Source organism: Ambystoma mexicanum, chromosome 1p (genome assembly GCF_040938575.1).
Source record: "Ambystoma mexicanum isolate Mex_15411 chromosome 1p, UKY_AmexF1_1, whole genome shotgun sequence".
Taxonomy (NCBI): Eukaryota; Metazoa; Chordata; class Amphibia; order Caudata; family Ambystomatidae; genus Ambystoma; species Ambystoma mexicanum.
This window is the reverse complement of record NC_090921.1, coordinates 1098555553-1098581805: the sequence shown is the minus strand read 5'-3', so window position 1 is coordinate 1098581805 and position 26253 is coordinate 1098555553. Positions and strand designations below refer to the sequence as shown.

The 26253-nt window shown below is 44.0% G+C and overlaps 1 protein-coding gene across 3 annotated transcripts in view; it reads right to left on the bottom strand.

Moving 5' to 3' along the window:
- Positions 1 to 11281: 11281 nt before the first annotated feature.
- Positions 11282 to 26253, bottom strand: part of ILVBL (ilvB acetolactate synthase like) — a 655021-nt gene continuing 640049 nt past the window's right edge. The window contains exons 14-16 of one of the 3 annotated variants that reach the window (XM_069604705.1): positions 21520 to 21591; positions 14248 to 14353; positions 11282 to 14101 (exon numbers count right to left, since the gene is read on the bottom strand). In XM_069604705.1, the coding sequence (XP_069460806.1) occupies positions 13923 to 14101; positions 14248 to 14353; positions 21520 to 21591 (357 nt within the window). In that variant the 3' untranslated portion in view covers positions 11282 to 13922. The remainder of the gene's footprint in view (positions 14102 to 14247; positions 14354 to 21519; positions 21592 to 26253) is intronic. The other 2 variants (XM_069604708.1, XM_069604707.1) reach the window with 2 other exon arrangements.

Here is a 26253-nt window from a genome sequence, read left to right as displayed (position 1 = left end):
CATTCATTGACCTTGTAAAGACCCTAGGGCCGGAACTGAGGCCAAATGGGAGGGACTTGTATTGGAAATGAAAGCCCATGATCCTGGACCAGAGGAAGGAACGATGGGGCTCCCAAATCGGGACATGCAGGTAAGCATTTTTCAGATCCAGGGAGCACATCCAGTCTCTCCCACACAAAGTCTCTGCTATCAATGCTGGCATAACCATCTTGAACTTTTGAAGGGGTAGGGAAAAGTTCAAGGTTGAAAGGTCCACTACAACTTTCAGGCCAGCCTGGTTCTTTTTCTGTTTGGCAAAGATACAGGAATAGAAGCCGATGCCTCGCTGTGAGGCTGGAACCTCCTCCACAGTATGACTCACCGTGAGCGAGCGGATCTCTGCCAGAAGAGTTGTCGTCTCAATCTTTGTGAGTGGGGGGCGGGGGGTAGGAAAGGGGAAATGGAGGTATCATCAGGCAGAAGCCTGAGGAAACCACAGAGAGAATCCATGGGTCCGCGAATCTTACTCGCCAGAAATTGTGAAGGGCAAGCCAACCCCCACCGGAGAACTTTGGATCATGATGGCTCCGTTATGGTTACTTTCCTTCCGAGGCTGGTGGCTGGGAGGGGGATTGGATGAAGCCATTTTGTGAGGATTTGTGCTGCTTGCGTCAGTGCTTGCTGGGAAACCTGTACAGCTGCCTAGAAGAGTCACTCCTGAAAGCCTATGAAGCCACAGAATGGACAGCCTCTGTCAGAGCGTGGGTGACTCTGGCTAAAGGTCTTGGGCAAAGACTTAGTTAAACTTGACAGGGACTTAGCTGTTTGGGAGAGGTTTTTCTTTTTATCAAGCTCATCTGTAGTTGAATGTAACAAGTCCCCCCCTCGAATGGCAGGTCGAGAATGCGTTTCTGCATGTCAGGGTTAAACTTCGTTGCCTTAAGCCAAGCTGTCCTACTCATGTCGGTGGCAACACAAAGAGACCTGCCTGCGGTGTCTATATGTGCCACTGTCGACTCCATGATGTCCTGGGCTACTATTTTAGCCTCCGCCCGGCCTGCATTGAATCTCGCCTGACTGTGGGCCAGAAGTTCAGGAAGGAACTCTGCAATCTACCGCCAGAGCTTTTGGTTTACTGCGGCTAGCATTCCGCATCAGCCTGCTGCAAGTGTAGTGTAGCATTAGAGTATATCTTTTTGCCATAGGCCTCTAGGAGTTTTTATTCCTTGTCTAGGAGGCCCGAAATAGGTGTAGCTGTGGAGGATTGTGGCTTAGCGTACATAGAGGCTGCCGCTATAACCGAAGAGTGAGGTTGCAGGTGCACCGACAGCACAAGGGAGTCCCCCGCTGCCTGTCGATATTTGGCATCCAGGCGCTTGTTTTTAGGCTGCGTGGAGTGTGGTTTCACCCAGCCCTTCTTTGCCAATGACTCAACATCTTTCTGCAATGGGATGGCAGTTTTTGTGGTTGGCCAGATGGTAAGCACCTCAGCCAAGACACCCGCCTCTGGTTGCTCAGCCTGTGGCAGCGGGATTCACAAGTATTCTGCCACAGAAGCCAGTCTTTTATGGAATGCCCTAGCTGAAGAGGCGGTTTCTTGATCTTCCTTGTCGCCCGTGTCCCCCGCTGTGTCCTGCAGGTCAGGGCCTGCTGGTGGAGTGCTGGAGGGTGCAGCGGGCAGTTGTGGCATGGCGATGGGCAGCGCCGGATGCTGCGCCAGGGGCTGCACCGGGGTGGAGCTGCAGTGACGATTTGTGCCTGGGGCAGTGCGGGAACCTGGACCTGTACTGGTATCTGTGTATGAAACACTGCAGGCGGTTGACTGGGTGCCGGAGGGAGCATGTTTTGGATGACCCCCTAAGTATGGTCCCCATTTGCGGCAACCTCATAAGCATGAGTAACTTCTCCAAGAACCTGTCCTCTCATGCTGGTGAGGAGCTTACTTGCATGGGTGCGGGTTCCTGGACTTGCACCTGTTGTTGAGCTCTAACCACCCCTTGCCTCGGGTAGCTGGGGTCTGTGTATCGCCTCTGCGTGGAAACAGTTGGGTATGTGGTGGACCAAGTGACCAGTGTAGACTAATCCCACCTAGGCAAAGGTTCTGATGCCTGCGCACTGGTATGGAGAGGTTCAGGATGCACCGCCATTTTGTCTGGCCTGGAGGCCATTTTGTCTGGTACTGCGCCATGTGCTTGCTGAGTGACAACTGTCGCACTGGGACCAGCTTGCTTGACTGCGAAGGCTCAGATCTTCCCTACACCTCAGGCAAGGGCCTGGGAGGCAAAGTGCCCTCAGCCATGTCGCTGGTAGTGCTAGAAATGTGTTTAGGCGCCCCCTCATGTTTACGCCCAGTGTTAGAGGTAAGCCCCTCGGGGAGATCCCCGGTACCAGAGCCTTCCGGCCCCTCAGCTTTGGGACCGGGAGGATCCTTGCACCCCATCATCCGTGTGGGCAGCAGCTCGTAAAGCCTCGTCCCCTCGCTGGTAGTAGGGCCTGGAAGGCCCATTCCGCTTGGTCACTTCCCGGGGAAGGGTGCAGAGGAGAACAGTGCACCTACCTTAGGCCTGGTCTTCCTCCTTGATGTGCTCCAGTGGCGATCTCGAGAAGAGCTCCCTCCACCTGGCCAAGCGGTTCTTCAGTGAGCGCAAGCTGAGTGTGTCGCACACTGAGCAGCCATCCCAGCCATGGTCCTCGCCAAGGCACTGAAGGCAGAGCGCATGTGGATCCGACGTGGGGAAGGAACCCTTGCAGGGCGGACACCTGCTGAACCCTGCCGCCGTCGACATGCACCGGGGAGGAGCGTGGCACCGGAGGACAGAGTACTTAGACTGAATGAAATTAGCTATATGGAAAAAAAGGGAGAACAAATTATCCGTGGGGAAGTGGTAGCGTGGTATTAAGAGTAAAAGATAAGGACTCAACCACAGACTAAAGGTGAACGAGGTCCACTCCCGTCAACGCGGAAAAGAGGACTGATTAGTGGTGCTGGAGGTGGAGTCAGGTGAGCACATGCTCCCAGGGCCACGGCCCCACACGCATTTAAATTTAAAGGGGAAGACAATTTTTCTGGTGAAAAAGGTTCCGTTTCCCATCCATAGTGAAGGACAACTATAGTGTGGAGGAAAGGGGATGGGACGTAGGATTACTGTGTGTTCTATGGTTCTTTGGCATAGATGATTGTTATACATGTTATTTGCATTTGGTTGCATAACAGCTCAATCCTGGAGACCCTGTATACATGTATATAGTAGTTGATCTGCATTCCAGATTCCAAGATAGCAGGTTACTTCAGGAATATGTGGTGGGAGTCATTTTTAAGTGGAGGTTGGAGGAGAGCGAGAAGGACGGTGAATCTGGGGACTTGTTTACCCATTACCTGTACTTGGATTTCCAATCAACCTTGGTTTTTATACTTACTCATGTGTGACCCACCTTTACAACACTGTCCGTGAATTTGATCCATAGCTGCAAACCAAATCTAAAAATCACATGTGAAGCTCATTGTAGGAAAAGGTGAAGCCTGTAAATACTAAAAAGGGGCCTGGGATGCAAAGTAAATATTAAAAGTAATAGTATTTTCAACACGCATTGAAATTCCCAAAGATCTGGTTTATTTAGGGTATATAGGTTGTGTAATGTATGGATGAAGAAACAGGTAGTGTGCATGTATGTAATATGTTTTTGTTCTTCTTCAGCATTTCTTTAGTTGTTCAGGTGTACGATTTCTATGACTATACGTGTCAATCTGCACATTATTGGAGTTCTATACAAAAGGTTACATCAGTGTAGCAATGGCACCATAAGCCCATGACCTATTGAATGCTCATATGTCTGATATAAGGATAATGCCCCACATTCCAGCACTCTCAACAGGCGTCATCTATTGCTATCATATGGACAAGTACTACCTCTACATGCCAAGTATTGCAATGATATGGCCAGATAAACCCACAGTATAGCAGGTTTTGTCTTAATTACTTAGTAGTGCCAAAATATGCCATGGTACTCAAGTCATACTTCAGGTACTGGCATGACATGCACAGGTGCACCCACTATATATCAGATATTGCCTTTGAATGCCCATGTGCAAGACCCATACGTCATACACATGCAAAAGCCAAATAACTTAACATGCAGTTCACATCAACTTTCAAGCTATGTTTCACTTTCCATGATCAGTTTGAAGCACATATATTATCAATATATGCACATACATTCAAACCACATGTTCCGCCAGTCTTTTTACTACACCAAATCACCACTGTAGTAACTTTAAAGCACTGAATGCTTTCCCAAGGTTCATCTTGCCACCGTTTAGAGTCACCAGAACTTAGGACTTGTAGGAAGAATAGCCTGAGCAAGGGTGAAGTAAGAGGGAGGGGAAAGGAGTTTGCAGAGACAGAGTTAGCCAGGGCTAAATCCTTTTACCAGTATAGATGTGTGCCTGTCCATTTTAGAAGCACTAGCCTCTAGGAAGTGGTGACACAGGAGTGTTGATATCATTTATGCACTAGGATTCCAAAGTAGTTTCTGAATATTTTAAGATCGAGATTGAATAGTGTTTGGTATATGAGGGGCTTGAGGGCATGCTCAGGCAACCGTGTTAGATATGTAGGCTTAAAATACCTGCCGTGTTTCTTTATGGTGCTGCAAGCCAAATCAAAAGGTGGCCTAATCCAAAAATAGGTCATGTGAGCAGTAAATGTTGCTGGCAACAAAAAGGCAAGAGTATGTGAAGGACGCGGGTAAGACATTAAATATGTTATGTCTGGCCCCAGATGGCAAGAATACTATGTTTGTGTCCTGAGTAGAGCATAAAGCCAAAATAAGGCCACATCATTGCACCAAGGAGCATGGATGGATTTGGTCTGGCTGAAAGCCAGCAATGTGAGCAAGAGTCTGCCCAAAGAGCAGCACAGAAGGATCCTCAGCCCAGAGCGGCAACAGAGGGAAAGTTTGATAGCAAGGATAAGAGGGTGACCTTGAAGACACTTCCAGGTTAAAGTGGCTTTCAGTAGGCAGGTTCCCTGCAGAGGACACAGTCAAAAGGCCTCTAGCAGAGCGGTCATTGTGTCATTGAAGGATAGATTGGTCAGAGCTGAGAGACCCTGTAAGGATAAACAACTCTTACTTAAAACCAAGAAGAAGGGAACATTTCCCTGTCTCAATTGTAAACATTGTAACAACGTTATAAAGGGCGACACCATCTCTCACCCACATACAGGGAAGAAGATTAAGATATGGGATTTTACTACCTGTCTGTCAACAGGGGTGATATACTCCATCAAGTGCCCTTGTGGCAAATTATATATTGGACAGACAACAAGGCCAGTGAAAGACAGATGGACGGAACACAAGTCCACCATCAGGTGTAAAAATGCAAGATCTCCAGTAGCACGTCACTTTGTTGAACAACAACACACTATCGCGCAAATGAAATTTCAGGTTACTGAGGTGGTAAAAAAGGCCCCAACGGGGTGGAGATTATCTAGCCCTTCTCTCCCATAGAGAGAAATTCTGGATTGATTTACTGGACACTTTACAACCCAGGAGCTGAATGATGAGTTTTCCTTGAGTTCTTTCATTTAGAATTTGAGCAGATACCTGTACTTTCTAAGGGGACTTTGGCCCACAGGTTAGCTGGCTCGTACAATATAGGAATTCTAACCTATAACATACATTGATCTGTTCTCGGAATGAGCATCATATTCTAATTGCCCACTGAAATTTCTTTACTAATTCTGCCTATCACTATGACATCCCTATAAACACTATGTGAATCCGTTTTGAATCCATTTGGTGTTTTTCTGTCGAAATTCTGATAAGAATGCTTTTAGATGTTTAACTATGACCACTGTCATTACATTTTCTTTTGAATACAATCTCTCCTGAATGCATTGGTTATGTTCCTTCTCTGAAATCTTTGTCAAAATGGACTCTATGACCATATTTTACTACATAATGAAGAGTGTAAACAGACAGACTGGACACCATTGAGACTCAAATTTGTATAACATATGTACTAACATAGACATAGTATTCCTCTGTATCTATAAAGTAAGCTGTAAATAGGTAGATTCTCTATACTGAATGCCATTGTACGCTGTGGATTTGTATTTAGCTTTTATTTTTGTACTGTTTATCTTTGAGTGATTAGTCGCTGATCTGAGTTTTGTACTCCTCTAGAATATTTTGGAATGATACAAGTTTTATTCTACATATGCCATGACGTCTTGCAGAGATGCTTTCATCGTTGTTTATCTAATACCTGGACAATGTCCAATTTCAACATTGAAAAATGCGTATCCTAAATGGACATTGTGCTATATTCATACCTAAATATATATATGGCAAACTGTATATGGATGTATTGAACATTCCGCCCCAAATATGAATTACAATGGGAAGCGGACTATGATATATAAGATGTTGCCAGGAATACATTTATGATATACCAGCATCCGAGATAGATAAAATACATAAAAGTTTGTTAGGTAGTGTAAACATGCATACCCTGGAATATCTGTGTAGTGACTCAGTTCTTCTGAACTTAATATTGACTACAATGTAATTCAACTCCTGCGGCCTTACTCCCTAAGATGGCCGCCGGCGTTGCAGGCCTTTTTCCCTAGTCCGTTATCGATTTTGAAACTCCTACCTCTATTTGGGTAGGTAGACGTGGCAGATCAGTTCCATAGTTATAGTGGTCACGGACGCTTGAGTTGCGTCATTCGTGTCCAGACCCAGCAGATTGAATCCTCCTATCAGGTACACTAACTGTAGTGGCTTTCTTCACCTTTTCATACGTGGCTACTCTCTTTACACACATATACACATTTAAATTTGAATATACATATGCGTTCCCCCGCAGGCTGACTGAACTCCCGCTTAACGGGCTCTTAATTACTCGTTCGCTTCAAAGCCTGCAGTAGATGGCGTCCTTGACAACGGAGTGGAAACTGCGAGATTCGTGCAGCCTAGCTGAATTTCACGACTTGCTTCAGCACCTATACGTGATCTACTCTGAGATCACATGAGGTACATTGTCTAGCAATATGTTTTATATTTTCTCTTTTGCTGTAGATATAGCGCAACCGTACGTCCGAGTACGTTCTTTTTCCAAGTACCCTATACGATTGTCTCTCTACCAGATACTCGAATATAGAATAACCACGGTCAACTCTGTTCGAGCCACTTGCTCTATTCACTTCCTATTTTTGGATATTAGAAGGCACATCATGCTACTTCTGTACTTGATCTAGGGTTTGTACCATTCAAGCACGTTTTACTTGATTATGTCTCTTGACTTTTGAATGATTAGCATTTTGAATTTACAGCGCTTATGTTTTTATGTCACCCATTTGCTGTTTAGGCATATAACCGCATGACGTCTTGGACTTTCTAGTCCATTTGAAATATCAGCACCACATTTGGGCCGCTTTTTCTACTGACGCGCATTTTACAAACACACATAGGTGAGTGTGTTGACACGTATTTGTTCGCTTTAAACTGGGGATCGGGTTAGCGGACTACGTTGCAATATACATATATATATATGAATGAGGCCTAGTTATCCAGACCTTATTTTTCTTGTTGGTAATTGTACACTTTGGCTAAATAAGCCTCATACCATGCTGTGGCATACTATTACAAAGCAGTTTAGCTCAATGCTTAGCAGGCATAAATGTTCTTCTTGACAAAGGACTTACAATAGAGATGATGTTTAACCTGAAAGTACATACCAATGCAATAATATGTCTTGTTGAATTTCTTGATTTGTGACATGTATCGTAGTCCTTTGTCTAATAGAAAGTATTTCTTTCTTTTGCTTCTTCTTTGTTTCCAATGATTCTCAACTACCAGCAAATTCAGTTCAGGCTTCTGATGAAGAGGGTTATCCCTTGAAGGGCATAAAACCATTAACACTGATTATAACAAATGTGTTTTTTGCTCATCTCTACATTGAATTTTATTTACAATTAAAAAACATCTGTGTGTTTTACAAATTCTGTGTACATGTAATATTTTGCCATAATGGCTTATGAAATTCTCTATTGATTACATTTTATTGAATATTCCGGAATTATTGTATTACTATTCTTTACCACCTTTCTGGTGGTCCCTTGACAGTGTGCATGGGACAGGAGGAATCTGTATTAGGATCCTTTTCTTTCCCTTCATGTGTATATCAGGCTTTTGTGCCAAGGCCTCATTTCCTCCCGTGCACCTCAAATCCTAAAACCAGCTTGTCTGGATCTATATAAAATTGAAATATCTACTAAATACAAAGTGTGCGCCCAGTTCCCTCTTCCTTTGCAGTCTTTGTGTCATGCCAGCAGACCTTTATGGATCCCTAGGATGTTGTGGAGACTTAGCCCCTCTTAAGGCTTGTTGGGCTCCTCTGGGAATAATCTGCATGTCGACACTCAGACCTAGACCTTTCGCCAGCAGCAGGACGCATGGGGATTTGGGAAGTACTTAAGATGGAAAATCCTTAACAGAAAACGTTCAAAACCCAGGTGAGATTGCTTTAAAAAAAAAGAAAAAGTGGAAATGCACATTGATTTTCAGCAGTACTGAGCAATCCCACAAATATTTTATGGCTGGTAGCAAGGATGAGTGTCTTTCAGTTTATGGATTTAAAATTATTCTAAAAATCTTTCTTTAATGGATTTATAGAAAGCCATGGGTGCAGTCTTCTGTGTAGCCATATAGTACCACGACATGCCCCTGTAAAAATAAATACCATATTCACACTTGCGCACACAGAAACACTGTCACCCAGCTATCGATATGTATTCACAAAATAACTATGCGTGTGCAACACAAACAAACCCCTTGAGATGAAAGTCAATCAGTGGTCAATGCTGGGGATTGTCAATTCAGCATATAAACAACTCTGCATCGGATGTATGTACAAAGGCAGCATCTGCCATGCATTGGCTGGGGCAGGGGGGGGGGGGGGGTGGAGGGGGCAGAAAAGAAGGAAGGCGGTAGTGGCAAGGCTCGTCAGAAGTAGCTGCAGTGATGTATGTCTATTCAGGAGAGCAATGAAGTGCCACCATGACAGTGTGTAGGCTCGGGTGTACTCGCACCATATGCCATGCATTGGCTGGGGCGGTGGGGGGGGGCAGAGAAGAAGGAAGGCGGTAGTGGCAAGGCTCGTCAGATGTAGCTGCAGTGATGTATGTCTATTCAGGAGAGCAATGAAGTGCCACCATGACAGTGTGTGGGCTCGGGTGTACTCGCACCATATGCCATGCATTGGCTGGGGCGGTGGGGGGGGCAGAGAAGAAGGAAGGCGGTAGTGGCAAGGCTTGTCAGAAGTAGCTGCAGTGATGTATGTCTATTCAGGAGAGCAATGAAGTGCCACCATGACAGTGTGTGGGCTCGGGTGTACTCGCACCATATGCCATGCATTGGCTGGGGCGGTGGGGGGGGCAGAGAAGAAGGAAGGCGGTAGTGGCAAGGCTCGTCAGAAGTAGCTGCAGTGATGTATGTCTATTCAGGAGAGCAATGAAGTGCCACCATGACAGTGTGTGGGCTCGGGTGTACTCGCACCATATGCCATGCATTGGCTGGGGCGGTGGGGGGGGCAGAGAAGAAGGAAGGCGGTAGTGGCAAGGCTCGTCAGAAGTAGCTGCAGTGATGTATGTCTATTCAGGAGAGCAATGAAGTGCCACCATGACAGTGTGTGGGCTCGGGTGTACTCGCACCATATGCCATGCATTGGCTGGGGCGGTGGGGGGGGGCAGAGAAGAAGGAAGGCGGTAGTGGCAAGGCTCGTCAGAAGTAGCTGCAGTGATGTATGTCTATTCAGGAGACCAATGAAGTGCCACCATGACAGTGTGTGGGCTCGGGTGTACTCGCACCATATGCCATGCATTGGCTGGGGCGGTGGGGGGGGCAGAGAAGAAGGAAGGCGGTAGTGGCAAGGCTCGTCAGAAGTAGCTGCAGTGATGTATGTCTATTCAGGAGAGCAATGAAGTGCCACCATGACAGTGTGTGGGCTCGGGTGTACTCGCACCATATGCCATGCATTGGCTGGGGCGGTGGGGGGGGGCAGAGAAGAAGGAAGGCGGTAGTGGCAAGGCTCGTCAGAAGTAGCTGCAGTGATGTATGTCTATTCAGGAGAGCAATGAAGTGCCACCATGACAGTGTGTGGGCTCGGGTGTACTCGCACCATATGCCATGCATTGGCTGGGGCGGTGGGGGGGGGGCAGAGAAGAAGGAAGGCGGTAGTGGCAAGGCTCGTCAGAAGTAGCTGCAGTGATGTATGTCTATTCAGGAGAGCAATGAAGTGCCACCATGACAGTGTGTGGGCTCGGGTGTACTCGCACCATATGCCATGCATTGGCTGGGGCGGTGGGGGGGGGCAGAGAAGAAGGAAGGCGGTAGTGGCAAGGCTCGTCAGAAGTAGCTGCAGTGATGTATGTCTATTCAGGAGAGCAATGAAGTGCCACCATGACAGTGTGTGGGCTCGGGTGTACTCGCACCATATGCCATGCATTGGCTGGGGCGGTGGGGGGGGGGCAGAGAAGAAGGAAGGCGGTAGTGGCAAGGCTCGTCAGAAGTAGCTGCAGTGATGTATGTCTATTCAGGAGAGCAATGAAGTGCCACCATGACAGTGTGTGGGCTCGGGTGTACTCGCACCATATGCCATGCATTGGCTGGGGCGGTGGGGGGGGCAGAGAAGAAGGAAGGCGGTAGTGGCAAGGCTCGTCAGAAGTAGCTTCAGTGATGTATGTCTATTCAGGAGAGCAATGAAGTGCCACCATGACAGTGTGTGGGCTCGGGTGTACTCGCACCATATGCCATGCATTGGCTGGGGCGGTGGGGGGGGCAGAGAAGAAGGAAGGCGGTAGTGGCAAGGCTCGTCAGAAGTAGCTGCAGTGATGTATGTCTATTCAGGAGAGCAATGAAGTGCCACCATGACAGTGTGTGGGCTCGGGTGTACTCGCACCATATGCCACGCATTGCAAACATATGACTAGATACTAAAATCATGTGAAAGGGTTGTGGCAGCATAAGCATCGGTAGAGCAATAATATGCTCCCGGTTGTATGTCTGGTATTGGCAGGCAATTTTGAGGTACTCAAACTATATGCAGTTACTGATCGAATACTACCTGGTGCTCCTTACAAATTGTGCATGAAGAGATGTATTTGTATGTAGCAAATTACTTCTAAATAATGCTCTTGGTTTCATGGTATTTATTTCAACATTTCCATTTGTATTTATCCATTTTATTTGTATTTAACCTGAATGATACTTGCTTTGTAAAAAAAAAATAAGTTGCAACCAGCGTTCTTCCGCATTTATTCAAATTAAAAATGTAGCGCTTTGACGCCTGCAATGGGAAGCTCATAGAGCCGAGTTCTAACATCATATCAAGATCCATTTTCACATTAAAAAGAAATTAAAAACAAAACAACTGCTCATTCTGGTGATGTGATAAAGATCTCTGCAGCCAGCCCTTTAAGCAATTTAAAAGGGAAATGCATCACTTTTGTTATCCTCGCCTTTGTTACACGTTGCATCACCATTAACCTGCAAGGAAAATCGACAGCATGACGAGCTAATCAAGACACAGGCATTTCCACTTTTTCCTGTTTTTTACAAATAAATACTGAAAGCCAAACAGTGATTTCCTTCTGTATTTACAAAAAAATCAGTTTGAAAGACAACTGGGAGCACTACTCATAATTAACAATGTCTTTCTGCTATTATACGCTCCGACAATCCCCTCCTATGATAAGAAGTGCCATCTTGTGTCCAACCTTTCATACTCCAAATAAAGGCCTAAGCACTCACTCTTACAAGGAGCATTGAAGGTACAGATCTGTTCGGGTCTCTTCCAGAATAATATGTACTTCTTTCTCTCAATTCATCAAATGTATTGTGTGAGGCTGCATGGCTATGCTATCCCCAGTTTCATCCATTTGGGAGATACTGCCATGATATGCTCAGGTACTCAAATGACAAGCCCGGTTAACACCCTGATACGTCTGTTGGAGGCATTCTGTGCCTTGGTCATTGTACCATACATATGGATACTCCTATTACGGCTGGCAGATCCCATGTGCACCTAATATATTTTAACACACTCACACCTACTCTTAAATGAGCACAAGACACGGATGCATTTACATTTCAAAGCACTTCCACACCTAACCACACATGCACTCACACAGACAGCATGAGCAGACTGACATCTACACTCATGCACCCGTGCCCACGCACAAACACACACACCTCCAGCAATAATTAAGTAAAGATGCAAATCATCCATGAAAAAGCTAAGATGCAGTTAATCAACTGGAACCACTGCAAGCCTCGCTGAGGTACCGATTGAAAGGAAAATCCATACATGACGGAAAAAAAAGGTCTGTGTAAGAGCAAATGCTGTCTTTTAAGGCCTAAACAGTTTGTGTTTCTCTTTGAACCGGCATGGGGCTCCTAATTTATTTATTCGAATGCAATATGTTAATCACACAGAGGTAACACGTGCGTATCTGCATTAGCAACAGGAAGGTACAATGCTATATTACATACATTTAGCTAGAAGAAGAGAGGGAAAGACCCACTGGTTTTTGTAGAAGTGAAGATGAGAATTGGAATCCATGTCACACCACAGACCACCCAAGCATCAATAAGATCCAAACGCATAAGATAGCAACTTAATGATCTTGCATCACCAATCAGACAGGTACTATTTGCATAACGAAACATGGCATAGATGCCACTGAGGGGAAGTCAGTAAGATATTAGATGGAAGGACACTATGGGCCTGAGTCACAGCACTTTTTCCAATGATTGTCCCATTATAAAACACCTCTGTGAATCAGGCCCTACATCTTTGGGTAACAGCCAATACGGTCAAAAGCTGTCCTTGATAAGATGTAGCATTTTGCAGCTGTACAAGTAGCAGACATTGATCCATTCCTCATACGAAGGCTTGTCCATGAAGTTCTTGATATAACAGTAACAAACGGAGTCCATTAAAAGAAGACAGCACAATTTCATTAAAAAAAAAGAACCCACATTGTACTTAGTTTGAGTAAAAACTGCAACTACAGTCAAATGATCGGAAAAACCAGGACCATGCCATGGTAAACGCAGCCTGATTCAATGACTCCGAGTCAGCGAGTCCTAGTGTCTGAGAGGTCACTTGCAGGGTCTGGCACAGGGTTGGAGGGGGCTGGAGGGGCTAGTGCCTGTGAGATCACAATTCTTTTCTTCAGTATGATTTGCTTTGTTGCCGCTCAACTATATACTAAGTATAAAGAGGTTTAATTGGATGACTTGTACATCTCACATGTTTCATTGGAAAAATAAATTACATTTACTTGACATTTTGAAAAAGTTCTTGCAATCATGATAATTTCTTCAAAGTTGAAAAACAAATTACATATTAAAAAATCCCCCCAAAATCAGACACCCACATTTCCTAACATATTTAAAGTTGAACATTTTTGATTTAGATACTAATTGCACAAAGGGAAAGTTGTTAGTGGGAGGTGGTGAGGCCGTTTCACACAAATATAGATCCTTCCTGGAAGCAAGTGTCAAACTAACCTACGTTTCCCTCAAACATTGTATTATTCACACAGTGAAAAGTCAATCTATAAAGCTAGTTTCATAAAGTGATCCATATTAGAAGATAATCTAACACCAAAATAGACAAATTAGTTTCAAGCAGAAGCAGAGCTGGTGTGAAAGCTGGCTTCACATAAAGACCAATCTCTCATTGAAGTTGGTTTCTGCAGATAAAACCCCTTGTAGAATAGTTTCACATCAAAACATAACTCTATTGAAAGTTGACTTCACATGGATCGGAAATCCTCCTGGAGAATGGTTTCAGATCAGGATATAAGGTTCCCACATAGCATTCTGCCCTAGACCTTTCTCTATGCATAAACAGAACAGTCTTCCACATGGTTTCACACAGAGATAGAACCGTCTCTGAAATCGGTTTTCCCAATGAGGACATTAATCAGTGCTGCTCTTCCTTTCTTGTTTTCTTCCTGGGCCTCCTGGATGATGGCATCCATGTTTTCGTCATCTTCACGTTTTAGGAGGAAGCCTTTTCCACCGAAACCTTCTGCTACCAAATGGTAATCTGAGTAACAAGAAGAAAGTCATAAGGGAAAGTTGAAGTCCATGTAAAAAAAATCTGGCTTTTTTTTTTAGCTGTTAAAAGCATCAACATGCACTGGTGCAAATAACTAGCAGGCAGAAACATAATAACAAGAAGTTCACACTTACCATTGTAGGACAGGCCACAAGCTACATTACTTCCCAACATGGGAACCTGCTCCCGGGAGATCTGACTCCAGCATGCGTCATTTCCAACCAAAGCGATCACAGGGGTCTGCAACCAGCAAAAGGTAAAATGGTTACTACCGAAATACTAATTAAGAGTGAGAGAGGAGAAATTAGAGAGAAAAGAAACACATGCTCTGCTTTTAGAAGCTAAGGTACTTAGTTCCATATTTAAAAAATGTGAGCAACATTTGACAATGGGCTGCTTTTCGAAGTCAATATCTGAAACTAAATCCTGAAGACTATCAATCGGTTAATCCTATACATAACTATTGTTTCTATTATTGTTTTGGTTTTAAAAAAACCTTTACAATCTAAATACAGTGTCTTTACAAAAGACTAAAAACAATACCAATAAATCTCAAAATTTTACAGCAACCATAACCTAAAAGAAAGAAAAAATAATTAATTATACATCCAATTCATACTCGTAAACTTTCCATTTGCCTTTTCAATTTCCTTAATGTTCCTCATCAGAGTTTGTTTCAAGGAAAGTTTCCCTTTGTTAACTTCAAGGATTTAAGGAAGGCTGCAATTTCAAGCCTGTCTTTGTGCTATTCATACAGACGCATCGTTGCCATACTTGATCAACCGGTAACCATTTACTGCAGAATTTACTCATATGTGCATTTCTTGCTTCTGCCAAGACCAAGCAATCCAGGACCATATATCTACATGTTTCAATCACCCCATCCGTTCCACAGAACCTACATTTTCCATCATTCTCAACTAGCATTCCCCACCTCGGGAGAACTTCCTTGGAATCTAATATATTCCACCTTAACCTAAGGAGTTGATTCTGCATATATTTATTTGGGAATTTAAACATAATATGCAATATGGTTCCCCTGGACTTATGCTCTATTGATAGATGACTCAGAGAAGTGTAAGCATGGAAACATTACAGATTGTCACACCAATCTTTACCAAAGAGGGATTTTTATTTTTACTTTTCCCGGATTGTTTAGTAACAGATCTATATCCAACCACAGTTCCCCCAGCATATTTTCACATTCCTCTTCCAATAAACATAGAACGTCCTTCTTCTTACCCAATCACCTCATTATTATTAGATGTTTTTTTAGTTGTTCATAGAGCGTGTGTTCCATAGGGTCAATGATTTTTGCTAGTAGGGAGAATTTTTTCCAGCACACTTGTGCCTTCAGTGATATCAGCCCGAGTTCAAACCGAATTGCTGGCATCGGGATTGCATTGGGCAATTTAAGGCACTGTCTCCAAATCAATGCTTCCAGGGACTCCAAAAACGTAAGAGTGGTCCGACCCCTTCCGCACCATACAGCAATTTAGGGACAATTTTCCCCTCATAAACCTGGAAGGGCGGCTTGATCGAGAACCTACCAAATCTGCCATCTAGCTTTGCTAGTTGTATTGCCAATGCTTCCGCCTTTACTTTCACCTCTGCCCAGATTTTTCCACTAGATGGACGTCCAAAAATGTCCAAGCCCAAATAAGTCATCTGGTTTAAGCATCCGATACTGCACTCCTCTAGGGATCATGACATATTTTCCCCTTTCCTTCCTCTTGAGAAGTGCAGAATCTTAGTCTTTGCAGGGTTGATCTTTAGCCCATTTTTGAAAGCATACTCAGAGAAACCCTTCAAAAGTCTTTGCAATCTTTCTTTGTGACATCAAATAGCAGAAAGTCATCTGCATAGGATAGCCCAGGTACTCTCAGATTGCCTATTTTTGGGGACACAAAACCACACTTATCCAGATATTCCCTAGCGTCAGATAGGTACAGATTAAAGATGCACGGGGCACAAATGCATCCCTGTTGTACCACCCTTTTTACACGCCTTGATAAATCACCTTCTTTATTTAATCTTATTTTGATTGCTGATTTATAGTGCAGTTTCATCAAGATCTTTAATAAGTCATCAGGAAGCCCCCATTCATGCAACTTATCCCATAGTATCTTTCGATCAACCCTATCAAACGCATTTGACAGGTCTATGGAGGCTACAAAGATTGATCCTTCCTTCCACACTCAAGCAGACTGCTGGAAAATTCGTAACACTACTGCATTCAGGGATATTGAGTGACCCTTTCTAAAGCCCGTGTTGGAACATTGACAGCCTTTTAGAGTCCCTAACCCATTCATATACATAACTATTAATGTTAGATTCTACTTAATGCAAATGAAAAAAAGTGTTTCTGCTGCTTTCAGTGGAAAGTCACAAGGCAGCTGCATTATTTGGATGTCCCTTTCATCCATGACCGTACTCCGTGGTTTTACTTTGAGCATTACAATCCCCACGAAAAACACATTTGTCTTTGTTGGTACTTGCTGAATGCATCTAGTGATTTATTTTGCAAGAAAAGTATGTGAACATGTGCCATAAATTATGGTTTCCATTGGTACATCAAAGTGCAATGCATTCTTTCTTTTTTTTAAATTGAGTTTTCTAAGCTGAGGCATTTTCTTTGCACGTTATTGTGCATTCCTTTTTTTTTTTTTTATTTGTTTATTTATAAAATTTACACATATATAAACAATCAAACAATCAGAACAATAAATACTCAGCAAAAATACACAGAATAACAGAATAATATAAGTATATAACTTGCAATAAATCAGTAAATATCTAGAAAGTCATCCCACACCTTTCCGTACAATCTCAACTTCCCTTGCCTCTTGTAAACCACCCTTTCCATGGATGCAAGGGCAGACATGCCCTCCACCCAATCATCAAGAGAAGGCGCATTCCGTGATTTCCAGCCCCTGAGGACCAACTTTTTACCCAGACAAGCTCCACGGAGTAAAAACCTTTTCCGTGACACAGAGAGATCATCCAGCAAATCTCCACCCCCCAAAATCATTGTCATAAAATCCAATTCAACATCCAAATTCAAAACACGCAGACAGGCACCACAAACATCGTGCCAAAATCCCTGTACACGCACACATTCCCACAACAGATGTTCCAGAATTCCCTGTTCATTCCCACAACACCAGCATTCATCCGAGTCCATCAGCCCCCTCTTAAACATTCGCTCCGGGCTCCAAAACACTCTGTTGAGGATCTTTATCTGTCTTGACCGTTCCACCATATCAATTGCACAGAGTTTAACATTCGCACACATATTCAACCACATCTCAGGCGAAATCTCACACCCTAACCTCCTTCCCCATTCATCTCTCAAGTTTGAATTTTCCTTATACTCAGACACAATACAATTATATATCCTGCTAGCAATGGAACAACCACCTGGCTCCCTTTGCATAAGATAGAGATTCACCATTGAACTTCCTAGCTCCGCCACATCACCGATACATCTTTTCAATTTCCTGAAGTCTTCAGTACTGAAATTATCAATGTGAAACTTTGCTCGTAACTCACGTTCCCCAATCCACCCTCCATCCACCAGAACATCATCAATCCAAAACACCCCGCCTAGAAACCAATCCGGCCAGAATAAAGACCTTCCCCCGATTGTAATCAATGGGTTCAGCCAAATGGATGAGTGAATGGTCTTTGAAGCAATCGAGCCCAACAATTCATGAACCTGTCTCCACGTCTCTCTCAGAAAAACCGTCAAAGGCGATTTATTACATGACTTATTTGTCGCCGTGAGAATAGCCCTTGGAGGGAGCGGACCCAACATACTTGCCTCTGCAATTACCCATTTATCAAGCAAATCCATCAAAAAAGGCATAATAAAATGACTTGAAAAGGCTAAATGATATGCCCTGAAGTTCGGTACACCCAGACCACCTTTTTCTACTGGCAACTGAAGTTTCCACAATTTAAGCCTAGGCGGCTTATTATCCCACAGGAATGACTGCAGTATACCATCAATTTTTTTCCAATAATGTTGACCAATTTTCATCGGAAGCATACCTAGAACAAAATTAATCCTTGGAGCTGCATTCATTTTGATAGCGTTCACCTTGCCCCATAGGTACAAATGAAGCAAAGACCACCTCAGGATGCTCATTTTCAAATCAGTACATACCTCATTCATGTTTACCACAACCATCTCGTCCACCAATGTGGTTAGCCATATACCCAAGTATTTCAGTTTCCTTTCACACCATTGAAACCCAATCCCGGTAATCAAGTTCTTGTCACAATATCCTGAAATTGGTAACGCCTCCGATTTAGACCAGTTAACCTTAAATCCAGCCACCGCATGAAATCTTTCCAAAACATTCAGCAAGGCCGGAAGGGACACTGCTAAATTCCGTAACAACAAAAGTAGGTCATCCGCATAAAACCACAACATTTGGTCAGCACCATGAAAACCCAGACCCTGAATCCCCACATCACTCCTTAAGGCAATCGCCAATGGTTCCATGGCCAAAACAAATATCAGGGGGGATAAAGGACATCCCTGTCTCGTACCCCTCCGTAGCACAAAGGAGTCTGACAATTGCCCATTAGTTCTGACAGCGGCAGTCGGACAAGCATATAGCAAGACGATCCATGAAATAAACTCCTCTCCCAAATTCATAGCACGCAATACTGAAAAAAGATAGTTCCAATCAACACGATCAAACGCTTTCTCCGCGTCCAAGGAAAGCACCGCAACATCATCATCCATATCCTGTGCATGTATCATCAACAACAGTAAGTTCCTAATATTGCTAGATGTCCTCCGGCCATGAACAAAGCCTGATTGATTAGTGTGCACTAACTTCACAAGAAGATTCTGCAAACGAAGGGCCAATAGTTTCGCAAGGATCTTATTATCAGTATTAATCAAACTGATCGGACGGTAATTCGAAGTCAAACAACTATCTTTACCCTTTTTCAGAAAAACCGATATAATGGCATGACTAGTAGAAGCAGGAAGCAAACCTCCCACCCTGGATTCTATGAACATATCCCGCATAAGTTCTACCACTGAATCAGGTAAGATTTTATAAAATTCAGCAGGCAGACCATCCGGACCCGGTGACTTACCCGAGTTCAACTTTCCAATCGCAGTTTTCAATTCATCCACAGTCAAAGCCTCACTCAGCATTGCATTCTCCAAATCATTCACTCCAGGTATCTCCATTCCTTCCAATAATTAACCATTTAATCCATTGACACCCATCTCATTCTGATACAGCTTCGTATAGTATTCCTTAAATGTCTCATTAATCAGTTTTGGATCACAAGTCACCTGACCATTCTCTCTATTAATAGAAGTGATAGATCTTTCTGATTGCTGTTGCCTTAATCTATAGGCAAGCCAGCGATCGCACTTCTCACCATATTCAAAATACGAACATTTCAATTTAAACAAATCCTTCTCAGACCCTATCCTCAAAGTTTCATTCAATTCTCTCTGTAGTGCCCTCAATCTTCTCTTTTTTTCCATGTTCCCAGAGTCATTAATCATCTCCAGTGAAAGTTGCTTAATACTTTGTTCCAAATCCATACTTACGTCCACCATACATTTCTTCCTGCTACTGGACAAACTTAGAATTAAGCCCCGCATTGTACATTTAAATGCCTCCCATACTGTCCCAACAGCCATACCATCTGTCCTGTTTTCCACAACAAAATGATCAGCCTCAGATCTGATTTTCTCCACAATCTTTTCATCTCGAAGAATTGAGGTGTTCATTCGCCAACAAAACGATCTAGGAGTGCTAAACTGCAAATCTACATTCATAAACACTGGTGCATGGTCAGTGACAGCAATACAACCAATCTCACAGCTTTTCAAATTCAGGGTTGCTGAACCAGCCGAGAAAAACATCTATACGAGAATGTGAGCCATGAGAACTAGAATAAAATGTATATTCTCTCAAATCCCCATGAAGCAATCTCCAACAGTCTTCTAATGCAAATTCAGAAATAAGTGAGTTAAAGGAACAAAAAGTCGGGTCTCTTCTAATAGCAATATGCGGCCCACTGCGATCCTTGACGTTATCTATAACCAAATTAAAGTCGCCTCCCATAATAACATTCTGGCAAGCAAAATCCTGTAACATTTGAGCCACTGTCCCAAAAAATGTGCCATCATCCACTGAAGGGGCATAAACATTGCAAAGAATATACTGTATTCCCTGAACTTCCACCAAGAGCACGATGACCCTACCCTCTTTGTCAGCGCGGGATTTCAAAACCTTAATCGGGGAGTTCTTCCGAATCAAAATAGCAACCCCCCTACTCCTGGATGAATAGCAAGAGACAAAAAATTCCCCAATCCAACCTTTGCGCAGTATATTAGCATCCTCTAACAGTAAATGGGTCTCTTGGAGAAAATGTACATCACTGTGCATATCTTTCAAACAATTAAAAATCGTTTGCCTTTTGAGCGGATTATTTAGACCATTGATATTCCACGAGGAAACAGACAACTGGACACCCCTCCCAGACGGCATTGCAAGGGAAAGGAAAAAACAACAACAAAAAATCAAATCAAAAATACTGTACTTATAAATACCAAAAACCCTCCCCCACCCCCACCTGCAGAAATATGGATCCAACGTCAACAAGAACTAACAAACCCCAAGCCACCCCCGATACCCCTCCCAATCATATAAAGATATCCCCAACCAGAAAATACCAAAGTTAAAAAGAACCCATGCAGGCTACGAGTAGCCTAACAACACAACATAACCTGAATCACTTGTATCACTTCAAAAGCATCCCTATCATTGAAACAACAGGTGAAGAGGATTGCATCAGCAAATATGTCTGAGATTAAATAAACACACCCATCAAACCACCCATCAAAACATCATCGATCCGTGAGGAAAGCCTACCCCCTCCAAGTAAAGAGAAAGAAAAATAAAAAATAAAAAATAAAGCAAAACAGCAACATAGTAAAATAGTAAACGAATATCAATGTAGTAACATATATATCAGGCAACCATGGTGTAAATCCCCATTCCCGTCCAAGTTCAGCCGTAAAATCGCAGATTAGCATCGGCGATCTGAATTGCTTTAGCGCACATTGTGTGCCACCAGTCACAGTACAGTACCTAATAATGTCCTGACATAGGTAATCAGATCACAAAATCAGTGTGGTGTGACTACAACACGGGGCTGCGCCATAGAACCAAAAACCATTCTTTCTGTAAAGTGCTTGCAATCGGTTTAACGTGTTTTAGTGTGAGAAATGATGGGAATTGCAGAATTCGTTAAGAGACTAGAAATTATAGGAAATAGAAATTAAAACAGAGTGAATTATGGCTAACAGCGTAAAGGTGTGCTCTCCATTGTAGCTGTTCAGGGATTTGGGCAAGTCTCACCTTGTGGCGGGTGAAGGTGTCAAATTCTGCAATGCTGTATCCTAAGGAGCCATCGCCATAGATGATCCAGACCTTAAGGAAAGGAATGAATAGAGGATGAGTGATAAAATACAAGCAACTATGGCATAAATGTCCATTAAAAAAACAGTCAATGTCTTTTTCTGATGAATGCTCATGGCCTAAACAGATGTCATAGAGTGCATCATTGCCTTACAAGCTTTTGCAATTGAAAAGCAGACACTTTAGAATTCCTTAAAACGCAAGCACTGTGTAAACCTTAACCTTCTCACTATAACTCAGTTTTGGGACTCAATGCTTACATTACTAACTATGTCTCTAAGTAAGATTGTTATTTTACCAGTGAAGACTAGGAGTTTTCATATCTTACTCTGACCAAACCCTCAAGACTCAGATTTGACAGCTTAGTGTGACATTAAGAAGCAGTCTTACTTTTGCATTTAAAATACTTTCTTTTACTGGCCCATTTTGAGCCGAATAAAAACACAAATGTATTCCAGCATTTTTTTCTAGTGCTAATTTTATACAAATAACTTGACTGAAGTATGTCAAAAATATATAGTTTTAACTACAAATATAAAATGTCTGGAAAAAACCCCAACAACCATGATAGCCAATTTGCCAGCTAGTATTACCGTTAAATTCCTGGAGAGTTGCCTAGTGAAGATTCCTTTGAGCAGACATTTACAGATCAATTCTTCACTGTTAGGCCAAACTGTTATATGGAATAACTAGGGGGCTCTGCCCCCCTGGCGCCAAACCCCCGCTCCCTCCAACCTGCGACTGCAGCGCTTTGACTCAGCGGTTTGGTTGCTTGTATCGAAACTCCACCACGGGCTCGCTACGTTCTCACCACCCCTTTGGGGGAATTGAACAGTTGACAGTATAACAGCAAAGTTGGAGAAATGTGGGACGGAATTGCAGCAGACCCATATCTTTAGGGCATACAATGACCCCAATTCAAAGCATTACAATACCGTCACTTAACACAAGTTCATCACACAGCTTCAGTTAATAAACTTCAAAACGCCTTAGGTATTGTAGATTTGGACAGTATACCATCAAAGTTGGATGCATGTGGAATGGAATTCCACCAGACTCATATGAAAAGTTACACGAAATTGTCACTTATACACAAATTCATCAGTGAATGAAGTCTAGTGAATGGACTTCAAACGCCTTAGGAATTGAAGTTTGGACAGTATACCATTAAAGTGGGTGAAATGTGGAACGGAATGACACCAGACCCATGTCTGTAGGACATACGATGACCCCAATTTAAAGCATCACAAAAATAGTTACATAAAAAGGTTACACAAAATCGTCACTTATGATTTTATATTATAGGGTAGATATATAGCACCTTTTCACCTTAAGGAATGGTGAACATTCATGTTAATTGGAGATACGTAATTCTTTCAATTAACAAACAGACTGTTCAATGATCTGCCAAGTTTAGCAAGTGCAGTAACTGTGAGGGTGTAACGACAAACTACTTTTCTTTATTGTAGGAAGACTATTTTGCCACCAGTTTAAGGAAATAATGGCCAGAACTTCCAATTTTTTAAAACTTTTTTTTTTATTATCTAATGACCGAAAGTAGCTCCAGGGAGCAATGGATACCGTACAGCAAACATTAGAAATATATAACAAAATAAAACAGCATCTACAACAAGAGAAAAACATCTACAATGACATTAAAAGGCAATGACAATGCAGAGCCCATTTAATACAGATCTGTCGTTATCCCTATAACTAGGTAGGTTTAGGTTACTATTGTTCTCCAGCATGGGTCTGGCATGGATTCACATGCTGATGAATATTCCCGGTTGTCAAGCTGGGAATCCTCAGTAAAAAAACAGTTTCACTTTTACTTTAAAACTGCATTTCTCCTCTAAACCAATCACTGTCCCCTGGGTCATACTGCCCCCATCAAATTACAGTCCTCTCCCTAAGATCCACCCTTGTAGCCATCTTCATATTTGGTAAGCACGTAAAGTGGAAGAATGAACCAAGAAAATCCACAGTGGGGAGGGAGGATTCGCATATGAATCCATGCCAGACCCATGCTGGTGAAGTATAGTCTACAGTTAATTAACTTACACCTTTTCCAATATGGGGTCTGGCATGGATTCACATGCTCATGAATAATGATTACAAAGCAGTACATATACACAACCATGGGAGGTGGCAATGCTCAACAGAAGCAATAACACTCACCTCTGGAACAGACTTGCATCAAGTGAACAGGCTGCGTAGCACCGCTTGGCAGACTCCGGACGCCTCCCTGGAATCTGTGTTGACGCAGTAGAACCTTGTGAAGGTGTGCGTGGACCACCACGTATCAGCCCTGCAAACGTCAAGCAGGGGCACACCTGGGAGCAACGCTGTCATTGCTGCAATGGCTCTGATGGAGTGGGCTCTCGGTCAGCTTGGCAACGGCCTGCTCACCAGTCGATGACAGTGCATGATGCAGCCGAAGAGCCACCTGGAAATGGAAACCTTCGATAAGGCTTTGCCGTGATGGACAAAGTTGACAAACAACTGAGAAGTTTTCTGAAAGTTCTTTGTACGTGCCACGTAGAACATCAGGGCACAAGCAACATCCAGCGAATGCAAGGCCCTCTCTGCTGGCTATGACGGATTTGTGAAGAAGACCAGTAACACCAAAAGGTTTGTTGAGGTGGAATTCCGAAAGTACCTTTGGCATAAAGGTGGGGTGTGTACGCAGTACCATCTCTGAAACGTGGAAAGACAAGTAAGGCTGCAAGCACAACAGGGCCTGGATATCCCAGGCCCTCCTGGCCGTGGTGATAGACACTAGGAAAGCCGTCTTCCATGAGAGGTGCTTGAGCAGGACTTGATGCATAGGTTCAAAAGGCACTCCCATGAGCTTAGCCAGCACTACTTTGAGTTCCCTTCACCCGCGGAAAAGTCCTGGAGAGCCCCTTGAGGAATTCTGTGCAACCACAGGGAGGGTCTACCCGGAGACATGGTGTACCGAGATGTGCAGCAAAGTGCACCTTGATCTAGGCATGTGCCAATCCCGCCTTGGCCAAGGAAAGCAAATAAGGAAGAAGTTGAGGGGATGTGACGCGCAGAGGGGTAATCTTCTGAGTCCGGCAACACACAGAGAAGTGCTTCCATTTATGGCTGTAGCATTTTAATGTTGATCAAGCGTAGCATGAGTGGAAATGGAGGAAAAGCGTACAGGAACAGTCCCTCCCACAGGACGGAGATCGCATCCCCCATGCTCCTCGGCTGAGGGAACCTGCTGGCGAAATTCTAGCACTTGGCATCGCAAAGAGATCAATCCAGGGTTTGCCCCATCCGTCAAAGAGCATGCCCACCTGGTCCTTGCGAAGCTCCCATTCATGGCAGGAACGCAACTCGCTGCTGAGCGACTCCGAAATGGTGTTCTTGATGCCTGCCAGTTGAAAAGGGATGAGGAACATGCCCTGCTGAATGGCCCAGAGTCACAGATCCTGGACTTCCTTGGAGAGCGCCGGTGAGGGCCCCCCCCCCCTTCCTCCAGATATAAAACAACATGGTGTGGTCTGTGAAGGCCCTCACCACCTTGCCCTTCAGCGACAGCAGAAAAGACCTGAGGGCCCAGAATACGGCCCGAAGTTCCAAGACGTTGATGTGGAGGCCCTTCTTCTGTGGTTGCCAGAGGACTCCGGCGTACAAGTGTCCGGTGTGGGCTCCCCATCCTTCTAGAGAGGCATCTGTGGTGACTGTCTCCTGGCAAGGCGGAAATCGAAACAGAGTTCCCTGGATGAGATGCAGTCTTACACCCCGCCACTGTTTTGCCTGACGGAACGCCTCAGTGAGTGATATCTTGTCCGCAAAGTTCTGATACTTGCAACCACCTCGCATCAAGGAACTCCTCGAGAGGACACATGTGAAGTCTGCAGAGGCAGGCAAGGCCAATGCAGGAGGACATCATGCCCAGCAGCGACTTGATGGACCTCACCTTCTCAGTGTGTGCTGATGCCAAGCACTGCAAATTGCCTTTTGTGGCTCTTACCCTATCCTCTGAGGGAGAGGCCAAATATGTCACTGTGTTGAGTCTGGCACCTATGAACAGTGTGTCCTGAGATGGGGTCGAGCAGGACTCTGGATAGATTATGGAGAACCCCAACTCCATCAGCAGACATACGGTCCTTGATGTGTGTTCGCTTGCCAGAGTGTGAGCGGGAACACACCAGCCAGTCGTCCAGGAAAGGGTATATGTGGATCCCTTGTAGACGAAGATGCACCGCCACCGGGGCCAGGTACTTAGTAAAGAGCCTCGGGCCGACTTCAGGCCGAAGCGCAAGGCCTTGAACTGGTAGTGCCGACCCTGACCCACAAATTGTTTCTTGTGAATGGGTATGTGGAAATTGGCTGTCCTCTAGATGCAACAAAGTCAGAAAATCTCCTTCCTCCAGTTGGCCGAGCACATGCTGCAATGTGACCATCCAGAACTTTTAGGACTTTAAGTACTTATGAGGCAACGCAGATCCAGAATTGGCCCTCAACCCTGTTTTCTTTAGAACCAGAAAGTATCTGAAATATAGCCCCGGAGATGCTGGGGGAACGGGTACTATTGCCCCTTTCTATAACATGAGCCACACTTCCTGCAGAAGCGGTGGTCCGTTTTGTTCTTGTCATGGTATCTACGGAATACAAGGACACCATCATTGGAACTCAAGGTGTGCCCCTGTTCGAGAG